This window comes from Sciurus vulgaris (assembly GCF_902686455.1).
Source record: "Sciurus vulgaris genome assembly, chromosome: 3".
Taxonomy (NCBI): domain Eukaryota; kingdom Metazoa; phylum Chordata; class Mammalia; order Rodentia; family Sciuridae; genus Sciurus; species Sciurus vulgaris.
The window spans coordinates 11,157,083-11,171,018 of NC_136463.1; the positions used below are offsets into that span (position 1 = coordinate 11,157,083).

At 37.9% G+C, this 13,936-nt stretch overlaps 1 protein-coding gene across 1 annotated transcript in view; it reads left to right on the forward strand.

The window, feature by feature from the left end:
* ABCA6 (ATP binding cassette subfamily A member 6) overlaps positions 1 to 11,472 on the forward strand; it is a 57,233-nt gene extending 45,761 nt beyond the window's left edge. The window contains 12 exon segments of the mRNA XM_079130243.1: positions 1,091 to 1,182; positions 2,118 to 2,238; positions 2,824 to 2,941; positions 3,990 to 4,081; positions 4,514 to 4,698; positions 5,183 to 5,258; positions 5,335 to 5,429; positions 7,171 to 7,290; positions 7,447 to 7,587; positions 8,708 to 8,787; positions 10,930 to 10,985; positions 11,112 to 11,472. Coding sequence (XP_078986369.1) covers positions 1,091 to 1,182; positions 2,118 to 2,238; positions 2,824 to 2,941; positions 3,990 to 4,081; positions 4,514 to 4,698; positions 5,183 to 5,258; positions 5,335 to 5,429; positions 7,171 to 7,290; positions 7,447 to 7,587; positions 8,708 to 8,787; positions 10,930 to 10,985; positions 11,112 to 11,213 — 1,278 coding nt within the window. The 3' untranslated portion in view covers positions 11,214 to 11,472.
* The last annotated feature ends 2,464 nt before the right edge of the window (positions 11,473 to 13,936 follow it).

Sequence of the window (13,936 nt, forward strand, 5' to 3'; positions counted from 1 at the left end):
GCCAGCTCTGAAAGTGCTAAATATACTCTTAGATCAGTCAATTACATTCGAATATGATCTTAAATCTTAGCGTTACTTCTTATGTGCCTGACTAGAGTATACAAGACAGAATGCAATGTAAAATTATTTTTTGTTTATCCTGTTTACTGCCCCCACTAAATTTGAGAAGGTTTGTTAAAAAAAAATACAGATATAATGTAAATTAAATCTTCTGAATTACAGGTGAAAAGACAAAAGTTGAATGAGAGGGAAAGGGAAAAATGATTACATTGGCAAATTTAGGCTGAGAACGACTGTCTTAAATACTCTGCCAGTACTTCTCTAGGCATAAATGAAAACAGAGACATCCCTGTTCTCAGAGACCTTATATTCTGATGGAAGTCGACAGTTGATAAGCTAATTAAATTACTGTGTTAGAGGGGTGGCCAGGAAGGGCTTGGAGAAGGACATTCCAGGGTGAGATGGCAGGAGTGACCTTTGCTTGTCCCAGGGTCATCTGGGAGGCCAGTGTGGTTTTGGCAGAGCGAGCAAGGGAAAGAGTCAGAGGAGAGATCAGAGTCACTGAAGCAGTGGAGTGTGGCATTGGGAGAAGGGGCCACACGGAGTGCGGGGTCTGGGCCACTCCAAGGACACCAACACTACTTTGAGTGGTGGAGTAGCCTGGAGGGTATTAGGCAATGTGATACAATCAGACTTAGATATTGAAGAATAACTGGTGACTGTGGAGAGAAGGGATGTGCAGGGCAAGAGGAGCTGAGGAGACCAGGTGGGAACGTGTTGTGATAATCCAGGTGAGAAGTAATAATGACCTGGGTAGGAATAACACAGTAGGGGTGAGAAGTAGTTGAGTTATGGGTAATTTTGAAGATGAAGCAGACAAAATTTATTGACAGACTGAATGTGGGGTGTGAGCAGAAGGAAGAGACAAGGTTCAGCTAAGATGAATTCTGACTGAATGACTAGGTTTTTCCCCTGACTTACAAGTATTCCCAGCGATGTTATCTGACAAACCCCACCAATTTCACTTTCTAAATGTTTAAATTGCATTTCTGAACTTACATTAAATAAGACTGTTTTTCTTTGCTCCCAGCCTTACTTCCAGGCTTTGCTATTGGTGTTTGTTCTAAGATGCATGGAACTGAAATGTGGACAGAAAGTCATACGAAAAGATCCCATTTTCAGGTTGGGAAAATTTTAAATTTCATATTTAATATCATACTTTAATATTCCTGGACAGTGGCTGTAGTGTCACCTTGTGAATATGGATTTATATGTACAATCTAAGCAGTACAATATCTGGCATTATGATCAATGGATTTCTGGTTTACTGCCAAGAAATAGGAGTCCTGGGAGAGCTCAGCCACACAGCTGCTGAGGGACACGAGTTTCTCAAAAACGTGATGAGTCGCCAAACACACCATCCTCCCATTCAAGGCAGTGTACGTTCCTGAACAGAAGAGATAGGAGGGATTGATTCAGTAACACAGTTCAGAGTATTTCACAGGGGGAGGGATTCTGGAAGGAGTGAACAGAAAAGATGTCGAGACCATGGGTGTGATAAAGATGACTCAGAGCCAGCAGAGAAGTCATGCTGACTTGCACTGTCAAGAGGAAGGGGCAGTACTTGCTGATGAGTTTGAAAGGTCAAAGCTGCTTACTGGAAGAGAGAGATTCTGGCTAGTGGGATGGTACTTCTCAGGAAAAGCAGAAGCAATACCAGCAGTTATAATCACCACCAGTCTATTGAAAGGAAGGACTCCTTGGGACATTGGGACACTTACTTTTTCTTCTTTTATTTCTCTCTCTCTCTCTCTCTCTCTCTCTCTCTCTCGCTCTGCCCCCTTTTTCTGGGGGGGTACCAGAGATTGAACCCAGGGGTGATTAACCACTGAACCACATCCCCAGCCCATTTTTATATTTTATCTAGAGACAGGGTCTCACTGAGTCACGTAAGACCTCCATAAGTTGCTAAGACTGGCTTTGAACTCACAATTCTTCTGCCTCGGCCACCTGAGGTGCTGGCATTATGCATGTGCTACTGCACCTGGCTGGACACTGACTTTTGATACATCCTTGACAACTGGAAAACCACATGTAACATTTCAATTTTTCCCCAGAATTTCCCCACAAATTCGACGTGTTCAACCAAATCCAGAAGTACCTGTGGATGAAGATGAAGATGTTCAAGCAGAAAGAATGAGAGCATCAACTGCCCTGACCACTTCAAACTTAGATGAGGTAGAAAAGCAAGAAATAAAGCACACATTACTGGAAATGTCCAAGAATTATCCAGCATAGAGTTCCATATGCTGGTTTCCGTTTCGAAAGTTTGGAGTTCAGTGCATTTTTAATACTTAAATATGCAGACACTTTGGAAGTGAAAAGAACATGAAACATAATGATTTTATTCTTCTTTTGAGAACATGAGTTTTGATAATTAGTACTTGCATTTTAAAATGAAGCAAGACTTCATGAGTTGAAAAATGTATGTGAGATTTGTTTTAAAATACTAGGTAGAGATTGAGATTTTGAGGGTTAGTTTTTTATTCCATGATGTAGAGGTCATGATGTTTCTATGAGCTTAGCCACTTCTATTTTGGCAAGGTCATGAGCTGGCTTGCATGAAACTGCTATTTCCTCAGTCTATTTAGAAATAGGACACTGTCCATGCTAATGAGTGCATATTATATTTGTAACAAACATTATGGATTACTCTTCAAAATATGATCTTGTCTATGATCTAAGTCATGAACGGTCCAACAGGGAGAACTTGGCATCACAGTCTGAAATTTAGTAGGAAAATCATGCTGTCATCTTTCCTAGAAACCAGTCATAATTGCCAGCTGTCTACACAAAGAGTATGCAGGCCAGAGGAAAAGTTGCTTTTCAAAGAGGAAGAAGAAAATAGCAGCAAGAAATATCTCTTTCTGTGTTAAAAAAGGTTTGTAGTAACCACATTTTGAATTGACCATCGTATTTAGAAATACCCACTGAGAATCTGTGCTGTCAGGAGGTCTTCATTCACTCATTTATCTGACACATTTTTTTTTTGAGTGTTTCAGGGATCATTTTAGGCTCTGGAAATATAATTATGAAGAAAGTAGGCAAATTTTCTCTCCTAGCAAGTTTTACATCCTAGGAGAGGATCCATAAATAAAAATAATAAGAAAAGTATCAGGTACCAAGTAAGTTCATGTGGAAAATTGAAATATTTGAAATGACATGAATGCCTTGGAGCAGTGTTTGATTAGGGTTAAGGAAGACTTTTTTGGGCAGTGACATTAAAGCCAGATCTGGTGATAAGAAGGGGCTAACCATGTAAGCATTAAGAGATAAGAGCATCCAGGTAGAGGAAATTACAAGGGCAGGGACTCCTATCAACACAGCAGGAGCATTTGAGTCTCAAAGAGGCCATTAATACATCTGAGAACAGAAGGGATGAACTCAAATGAAGGGTGGGGCTGGGTGGGGTCAGGTTTTAGAATAGTTAGAAGTTCATATTTCATTCCAAGTTAGTGGATTGCCATTGGAGGGATTTTAGCAGGCCTATGTCATTGCTTAATTTATATTTTGAGAATCCACATGCTGGCTACTATTTGTTCCTGAATTTGGGTATGGGGCAATTTATATCAGCTTGGATGAAAGGTCACAGTAGTTTGGGCATGTATTTGGGGTGACGTGTCCCTGACTTCCCAGGTATAGGAATCACTTATGTCTGTACTACTATAGAAAACAATTTAGGTACATTATTAACGGAAACAGGAAGTCTTGGGGAATGGAGATAAATATATCGATATCAAATTCATAAACTTTTTGCTGATATTTTATATAATCATAAGAATTAAAGAATGTTTTGGTGACATGGATCACATATACATACAAATTTAAAAATGACACAGAAGGTACATAGATCTGATTTCATTGAAGAAACAGGTCTATATAAATTGGGATTTCACTTCCACTATTGACGATCTGATTCCTTCCTGCAGGTGAAGTTTTGGGATTGCTAGGACCCAATGGTGCTGGTAAAAGTTCCTCTATTAGGATGATAGCTGGGATCACAAGTCCAACAGCTGGACAGGTAGTGGAAAGCAAAGAAATGCCTTCTATCCCCAGCATAGAAATTTCATGATAAATATAGAGTATGTCATTGTAAGTCTGTATTATTTTGTATTTTGGATAATTTTATTTTTTTCCTCTTGTATTACCTTTACCGGGCATTTAAAAGTTTATAAAAGAAGTTGGGATGTTACCAGAAACCAAGTACCTTTTCTTCATCACAATATCTTGGAAACCCCTGAGGCTTATTATATCTCCCAGCCCCCCACACGTCACAGTGTAATTTTATGTTAATAGATTGCATTGCTTTCTCTAATAAATATGAAGCAATTTCCTAGGGTATTTCTTTGATGATCTGACAGTTAAGGCATTTATTAGTTATGTGTCAGTTTTTTGATTACTTGTACCATTAGAGAAAAGGCTACATGTTTCTAAAGCTGTTTTACTTTTGCAGGTAGAACTGAAAGTTGGGGAATGCAAGTCAGTTTGGGGTCACCAGGGATATGACATGGTCAAGTTCCTGGGGTACTGTCCTCAGGAGAATGTACTGTGGCCCATCCTGACAGTGAAGGAACACCTGGAGGTGTACGCCGCTGTGAAAGGGCTACAGAAAGGGGATGCTGCCATGGTCATTTCCCGGTACAGAGGGGTCCTGTGATTCCTTTTTGCCAAGAGGAAGGGGAGGCTGTATCATTAATGATGAATTCACTAACAAAGAGTGGAGGGTGGGAAGGTGTTTACACCTTTTCAGAGCATTGGTGGTAGAACAGGGCTGGGGGACAAGACCTGGTTTCCTGCATCCCTGAATGAGGAAATTTAAAACAAGGATTTTTTAAAAAAATTGTCAAGGAATAAGTGAATGAATAATTGTGAATAATCATTCATTTCAGTTTTTTAATAAAAAACTGGGACTGGAATAGCCATTCACTTTCAGTTTGTCACTTAGAATTCTAGTTTCTCTTGAGAACTTTTCATGAGGTGAAAAATATTATGTTCCAAAATAAACAGGTTTTTTTTTTTTTTTTCTTTACCATGACTTAAGACTTGGCTTTTCGAGAGTAGTACTGCCAAGTGTTCCTTCAATTCTTGCTTGACTCCATATTCTTATCCTCTTTTCTATCAGACTAGTGAAGGCTTTCAACTTGCATGAACAACTAAATGTTCCAGTGCAGAAATTAGCAGCAGGAACCTCTAGAAAGGTACGTGAGATGTTTGATGCTTTTCTGAGGGCTGGCATGGCCTGGAAGCAAACAGGACTGTTTCTCTGCATTGCAGCTATGTTTTGTGCTGAGCATCCTGGGAAATTCACCCATCTTGCTTCTGGATGAACCATCCACAGGCATAGATCCAACAGGGCAGCAACAGATTTGGTGAGCATTACCATAAACCTCAGAGCCACCAGTGTAAATGTTGTATAAAGTTGTGCTTTTAAACTGATCTTGGAAATCAACCCTCAAATCTACTGGTTTCTGCTTCAGTGGAGACTGTGCTAATCAGCTGCTATAGTTTGGATCTTGAATGTCCCTCAGAGACTCATGAAGGCTTGGTCCCCAACCTGTGATGTTATTGAGAAGAGGTGGAACCTTTAAGAGGTAGGATCTAGTGGAAGGAGGTTTGGTCATGGGGGACATGCCCTTGAGGCGGGTACTAAGGCCCTGACCACTCCTGTCTCTCTTTTTGCCTCCTGGTCACCATGAGGTGATCAGCTTTGCTCCATCACATGCTCCCTGCCATTGTGTTCCACCTTGCCACAGGCCCCAAAGCAACAGAGCCAACTGATCATGGACTGAAACTTCTCAAACTGTGAGCCAAAATAAACTTTTCCTCCTTTTAAGTTTATTCTCCTAGGTATTTTATCGCAGTAATGGAAAGATGATGCGTTAGTCATTCATCAGCTAGCATTATAATAAATACCTGAGAGAAGCAACTTATGAAGAGAAAAGATTTACTTAGCTCATTGCTTTGGAGGTTCAGTGCATGATCACTTTGCCCCACTGCTTTGTGCCTGTGGCAAGTCAGCATATCATAGTAGAAACGTGTGACAGATCAAAACTGGTCACCTCACAAGCCAGGGCAAAGAGCAAGAAGGGAGCTGAGGTTGCACAGTCTCCTTAGAAAGGCGTGCCCCCAATGACATAAAGACCTTCCACTAGGCCCCACTTCCTAAAGGTTCCACCGCCCCCCATAGTGCTGCCCTAGGGATCAAGCCTGGGCCTTTGGGGACATTCAAGATTCAAATCATAGCAGAGAGAATTCATATTATTAAGCAAACAAATATTTTACAAATATGCAATCCTAATTTGCATCATATTCTTACAGTATTTAGGCTTAAAAAAGAGCCTACATAGTTTGTTGGAGTCTTGGAGTTTTGGGTATATTAATTTGGAATGTGTTTTTGATTTTGTCTTTCAATTATTGATATATTTATAACTGTTTCCTTTATCTCCTTCTGCTCTGTTTTCCTAGAGACTATTAATTTACTGACGTAAATTTCCCAATTTCCTTTCTTCCCCTTTTAAGTGATCAAATTGCTTATGCAAATTTTACAGTTTTTTTCTTCCTCTTCCTACTTTATTTTCTATGAGTTACTCTTTGGATTAATAAAATCTCCAGTCCAGTTTCATATTTGTGACAATCCAATATTTTTCCAACTTTAAAAAATACTGTTATGGAAATTTTATGCAAATGTACAAAGAATGATTTACAAATCTATTGTGTCTATCACTCAATTTCAACGGTTCTCAATACCAGGCCAAACTTTCACTTATACCTTTACCAACTTCTTTTCCCCACTCTCCAATTATTCTGAAAGAAATACAAGGCAGCATATCCTTTTATTTACAAATATTTCAGTAACTATCTTCAAAAGAGTATTCTTTAAAAAAAAAACTTAAGTATAATACCATTAACATATCTAAAAATATTAAAAACTTTCCTTCAGATTATCAAAGCATAGTTTACACTTTTCCCTGGTATTTTTGAATTAGGATCTGAATAGGATTATAAACTTATCTATAAAATTTCTCCTCCATTTCTCTTTCTCTCTCTCTCATTGGCATTCTGTATCTTTTTTTTTTTTTTTAATGCTGGTTCTTTCTTGGCTCACTTCAGGCAGGCAATCCAGGCAGCTGTTAAGAGCACAGAGAGGGGTGTCCTCTTGACCACCCACTACCTGGCTGAGGCTGAAGCTCTGTGTGACCGTGTGGCCGTCATGGTGTCTGGAAGGCTGAGGTGGGTATCTCGCTAGAGCCTAGAACAAGAATCCCTGTGGAAAGGGCAGAACTGCTGTGAACAGCTGGAGCCTTTTCTTTCCCTTTCCACTACCTCTGAAATTTAAGAATTGCATCAAAATATTAATGGTAGTGCTTTTCTCCTTCTTACCCATAGATGCATTGGTTCCATCCAACACCTAAAAAGAAAATTTGGCAAGGATTACATTCTAGAACTCAAAGTAAAGGATCCTTCTCAAGTGTCTTTGGTCCACACCGAGATTCTGAGTCTCTTCCCACAGGCTGCACAGCAGGAAAGGTAAAGGTGTTCTGACTATAGAGAAAGGTGTAGACTTTACCCTCTGTGGATTACTTTTTGCTCTGTGAGAACTTCATTATGATTTGGCTTCATAATCATAGTTAGGGGCCTCAAAAATGGATTTGTTGAATCTTCCTTAGAAAAGGCTTGGGAGCTATTCCCTACCCCATACCAATATGAAAGAAACTGCAATCAAGATAATGTATCTCCCTTTGATGGAATTTTCATACTTGCCTATGACGGAAAAGAATGGAGTGTGTGTGTGTGTGTGTGTGTGTGTGTGTGTGTGTGTTATTACTGGGGAAGGACAAGAAGGTTGAGCAGGAGTTGAATTTCATACAACAGGATATAAAAATTGCTATTTTTATTTTGGCACAGTGAAAATGTAAAGTATCTCACATGAAAAAGAAGCATCTAAAGTATGCTTCAGGGCATGTAACTCAGTCCTATTCTTAGACTTTTGGTGTCATAGATTAGATAAGAGTCTTTGATATACATGGGAAGACCATGAATGGTAAGATGGAAGGAGCAGGGACTAGTCTATAGAGATCCTGTCCTGGAGGTATGGTCAGCCTTTGGACCACCTGGGAGCACCAAAGTCTTATTTGGGGAAGAGCTGAGAAGAGGGCATGAGATCATGCAACCAGAAGTAGTACAAGTAAACAAGATGTCTCAAATCAATTCTGACTATTCTTTAGAGGCCAGCAAAGTCTCCAGGTCTTTTATGTCCCTCCCTCCCAGCTTTGCATTTCTCTTTACAAGTTAACTTTCTGGTGCAAAGGCTCAACTTTCATTTGAGATTAGTTACCATTATAATTTGAACTCATCAAAGGGAAAAGTTTAGAATATTTCTTTGCAACAAGTTTGCATAAAGTCAGCATAATATGTAACTATGCCAGATCACTACTAGAAAAGTCTACAATAGCAAGGTACCAAAAATAATTAAAAAATTTTTTCCATTAACAAACGATAAATGATTTTGATTTGCATCACTTTTATTTTAAAAAGCAAATTGTTCTTTTAAAAAAGGAAATGGATGATAATATCAATATTTATTTTGTTGCTTGTCTTGTCCCTCAAGGGAGATTCTGTGTTGAATATGACATTTTCCTATTCCCAGGTTTTCTTCCTTGTTGACCTATAAGCTGCCAGTAGAAGATGTTTACCCTCTATCCCAGGCCTTTCACAAATTAGAAGCAGGTAAGAATGACCATATTTAAAGAAAACTTTTGAAGGATCAGCTCATACTTGGACAATAATTTAGTGGCAGATATTTGTGTAGTATACTTTTTAACAGGACTGGCAGGGCATGATTTTTAAGAATGCTGATTGTAGTTGATGATGGCTGTGACCAAAATACCTGACAATAACAATTTAGGGGAGGGAAATTTCAATTCTGAGCTCACAGTTTCAGAGGTTCAGTTCATGATGGGCCAACTCCATTGCTCTGGGCCTACAGTGAGGCAGAACATCATGGGGGAAGGGCTTGATGGAAGAGGGCTGTCAGCTTGTGGCAACCTGGAAGCGAAGAGAGAAAGCAAGCAGCTGGGGATGGGAAGTAATCTCCAAGGGCACACCCCTAGTGACCTACTTCCTGTAGCCACATCCGACCTGCCTTCAGTTACCACCCAACAATCCATTCAAATCAATAATCCATCAAATGGATTAATCCACTAAATTCATAGCTTTTATAGTCATTTTACCTCTGAATATTTCTACATTACCACATGAATTTTTCAGAGAATACTTCACATCCAAATCATACCAATAGTTATTCCAGCTCTCTGGAAAAAGGTTAATCTCCAGTGCAGGAAGAGAAACTGCATGAAAATACAGCCATGCTTGACTGTTCTTACTGTGCATCCACGGCATTAACCTCGGAAAGTCCTTTGGTGTGGCCTGCTTTGCCCATGTATTCATGATCCTTCACACCAAGCGTCCTACATGATCACTTCACCACTCCTCTCTCCTTACTTATCTTCCACCTTCTCACTTTCCTCCCTCAGTTGATGCCCTTGCTTTATATTTCACTAATAAAATAAAAGCAATAGAGAAACCTTCCATTTGTCCATCAACCTCCTCATATCTGTGCTGGTGTACTTCCTGTTGCTTTGAATTTCTCTTGCTACTTGAGATTGTCCATTCTTTCTCTTCTGTCATCATTTTTTTCTTTTTTCTTTTTTTTTTTTTTTTGCTTTCAGGCGAGTCATTCTCAGCAGCAGACCGGTGTGGTCTCAGCACAGTGTAGTGGTGAAGAGTTCAGACTCTAGAGTTAGCCTTATTGGTTCCCATGTCACTGCTATTGCTTACTACCCAAGAGACATTGGGTAAAAATTGCTTAATACCTGCCTGTCTAGATGGCTCATCTCTACAGTGAGGGATAATATTAGTGCTCTCTTTGCCAGAGCATTCAAGAAGTTAATTTCAAGTACCTAGAACTCTGCCTGGCTCATTGCACTTGAGATAATAGTAATCTCTGCTATGCTCCTTTCACTTGAGACAACTGACTTTCTGGCTCTTCCTAAATGTTGCCAGACATAGTACTCTTGCCTCAGGACTTTATATTCTGGAATTCTTCCTAAATATCCAAACTCTTACTCCACTTTTTCTGGTTTCTGTTCAACTATCCCCTTATTACTGTGACCTTCCTGAACATCCTATGGAAAAGGAGTGCCTGGCACACATTAGTTTATTTATCTGCTTTCTTTTTCTCTAGAGCTATTATAACCATTTACTTTATTGTATACTTAAGTGTTCATAAATTTAATGCCCATATTTTTCCACTAAGATGCAATACAAAGGTAGAGGTTTTTTTGTCTGTTTCTCTATTGTTCTATTCCTGGCATCTGAGAGTACCTTTCAGGTAGGAGATTCTTGGGCTGTACGTGGTAAACCATGAACACGTGAATATGTGAATCCAGTGACAAATGTCATTCAGACTTTGTGGTGGAGAAGACCAGCAGAGACCTGGTGTGGCAGGTGAACCTACTAAGGGATCACCCATAAGATGGGTATGAGACAAGACTGAAATCTTCCTCATGCATTAAGGATATATCCTTATAAGTGATGTGGTTCCTAAAGGAACATGTATAGTTCCCCAAACACATATGCTAAGTAAGACAACACATATTATCAGACACCCTATAAAAAATCCTAATATCAAGATGAATTTAGTATGCATTTATGCTTTTTATGATGTTCATTATTTCATCCTTCTACAAAGTATTTGTCTATTTGGTTTACCTATTTATATTAATAATTTGCAGATTTAGTTTATATGACTTGGAAAAAATCTTATAATAACCTGTCAGCATCTATACCTAGTTCTTTTTCCCCCCGCAGTGAAACATAACTTTAACCTGGAGGAATATAGCCTCTCTCAGTGCACTCTGGAAAAGGTGAGTCTACCATTTGACTTTCTATCATTCCTGTAAATTTCACATGCAAGCAACATGCATTTTTCCTGTTTATTTGGAAGGCAGTCCATGACCTGATTATTCCTTTCTCTTCTTGACTTCTCTTAGGTATTCCTGGAACTTTTTAAGAAGCCGGAGCTGGGAAATGTTGATGAAGAATTCGATACAACCATGAGATGGAAACTCCTTCCTTATTCAGATGAACCCTAGGACCTCAAACCCAATGTGCTATAAACATTCATTTTGTGTAATAATTAGTAGTATGATTTAAAAGATCACTTGATATCAGAATCAGGTATAGGTTGTATGTGTAGTCAATAAATGAATAAATTTAAAAATTATTCCTCTCCTTAGACTTAGGGGTGGCTGGAAGTCGTGAGAAAGGCAATACAAAATACTGGTAAAATCCCCCCAAGAACCAAACACTGGGTATTGGGAAATAAAACTACAAACTTAGAACATTTTCAAACATGACTTTTTTTTTTTTTTTTTTTCCCATTTGCCAAAGATTCTGTAGTTGAAGTAGGTGAGGATGCGTGCAATAGCAGGAAGCTGTGTGAGAGCTTCATGTTGGTTTGGTATATCAGGTTTATGATTTTTTAAAATATACAAGGGCAACTCAAGTTCTTTTCCTGAAACCTTTCCAGAAATTATTTTTACCTCCACAGGGGCTAAACAACCCTTCAATTAAAAAATGAAAAAACATGCACATTAGAAAAGAAGTTTAAGTATACCTTTTGAAAACAAGGGGAGTCATAGTAATATTTGTTCAGATTTTTAAAATTTTGAATCCTAATGTTATATTCTTATGATTACCCTCATTTCCCCATCAATAGTTTTCTGTGTATTTCCTACTCTTATAAGGTCATTTCCCCTTATTTTTGCATATGTGCATATAGTATATCTATATACACATGTCTTCTGTATGTCAGCTTCACATATTTTCATCCCTAAAAAATAACTATATCTTTCTGAATATCACCAGAAAACTTTTTGAAAACTTAAAAAAAATTTTCCCGCTTTATTTTTCTGGTGATGTATCACATAACTTAAAAATATTTTTATGCGCAGCAAAGAAAATTGGTATAATGGAAAATAATATAAAAATTAAATAAAATTGAATAAAAGAATTATCACAATTTTTCCATACAAAAATCTATTTCCTTCTATCTTTAGGACATTTTTTACATAGTTGTAACCATATAGTATACATAATTTCCTAAAAAGATATACATACTTACTTACATAGCATTGCAATTATTTTAATTTAATTTCAAATTTATGGTAAGGTTGCAGTTTTTTTATGTATTCATTCAGTTTTGTGTTATTTGTATTTCTTGTTCATTTATTTTGCTAGCCAGGCTTTTCCTTATCCGTGTCATAAGCTTTTTATATAATTAAATATTTTACCTATATATTTTATAACGTAGGGTCAAACACCCCGAATCTGAAAACTTGAAATTTGAAATGTTCCAGAATCCAAGACGTGTTGAGCACCCACATGGTGACACTAGTGGAAGATCCCCCACCTGGCCTCAGGTGTGGTCATAGTCAAAATTCTCAGTCACACTGAAAGTACTATACAAAATTGCTTCCAGGCTATGTGCGTGAGGTGTATATAAAGCATGAGTGAATTTTGTGCTTAGACTTGAGTCTCATCTCCAAGATATTTCATGTATTTGCAAATATTTTTTTAAAAATCTGAAAAAAAAACAAACCCTGAAATCTGGAAACCCTCTGGTTCCCAGCATTTCTAATAAGGGATAATCAACCTGTGTCATCCTTACCTCTGAAGAGTTATATTTCTAAAACTATTATAAATGATATATAGTTTGCTGTTTCTTCAGGAGTTGTTAGTGCCTTATACTAACAACTCCTGAAGGTTTGGCTCATCTAAGAAGAAGCCCAAGAGATGGAAGGGTGGAAGATGAAAGAGGTCAGAGTATTTCTTCCCTCCTTTCCCTACTTTGTTGCTAGATCTCTAGAAGTAGAACCTTCTAGGCCTATAGCTTTGGCCCTCTCTGATCACACCCTAGCACTCGTGGCCTCCTGAGACTGTTGAACTCAGAAATACAAGTGATCAGCCTCCAGAGGTTCACCAAAATTACCATTTAAGTTGTTATCCCTAGCAATTTATGACTCTAGTGGCTTCTGTTCCAGGTAAGCTGATCTTGTCCATAATTCTTTGCATTCACTTGTTTTTATGATTTCAGGGCTATGATGGACCCGAAGCCGCAGTCTTGATAGGTCTGAGAAACATCAATTTTCATTTTCTTAGATTTTTTTTTTCCTTGTAAGGAAAGAAATGATGACTTCCAAGCTGTTTACATGTCAGAGCTAAAGGAACTGGATTTTACATATTAGGGCTTTTTAATTAACTTAAATTTAAATTTAGATCCCCACCTGGGGCTAGTATCTACCATATTGGATAGTACTGTTCTAAAATTAATTAGGATCTCTGTCTTCACTTTTAACTGTGTTTTCTAGGAAACTCAGCTCAGATCATGTCTCTCCCTGTTATAATTGCTTTTTTTTATATCATAGATATCCACTGTCCTCAACACCCACCCTAAGAAAAATTAGTCATTGCCATCTTTATTTCATGCAGTAAATATTTATTTAGTTTAGAAATATTTATTGGTCTTTAGTATCCAACTGTCTTCTGCTGGGTTTGAGTTCTTTCTTCTTGAAGGATTTCTTATTAGTAGTTCTTTGATAGCCATAAAAAAGCTATCTCATACTTTTTATGGAAAGACTTGTCTGTCTTATATAATGAATTATATTTAATTACTTATAATAATAATATATTTAATATAATTTAACTGACATATTCATCAACCTTTCCCATACCACCCCAAAACTCACAGTCTTAAAATAGCAATCTTCTTTTAGCTTTGTTTTCTTTCATTGTTCTTTTCTTTTCTTTTGGTGGT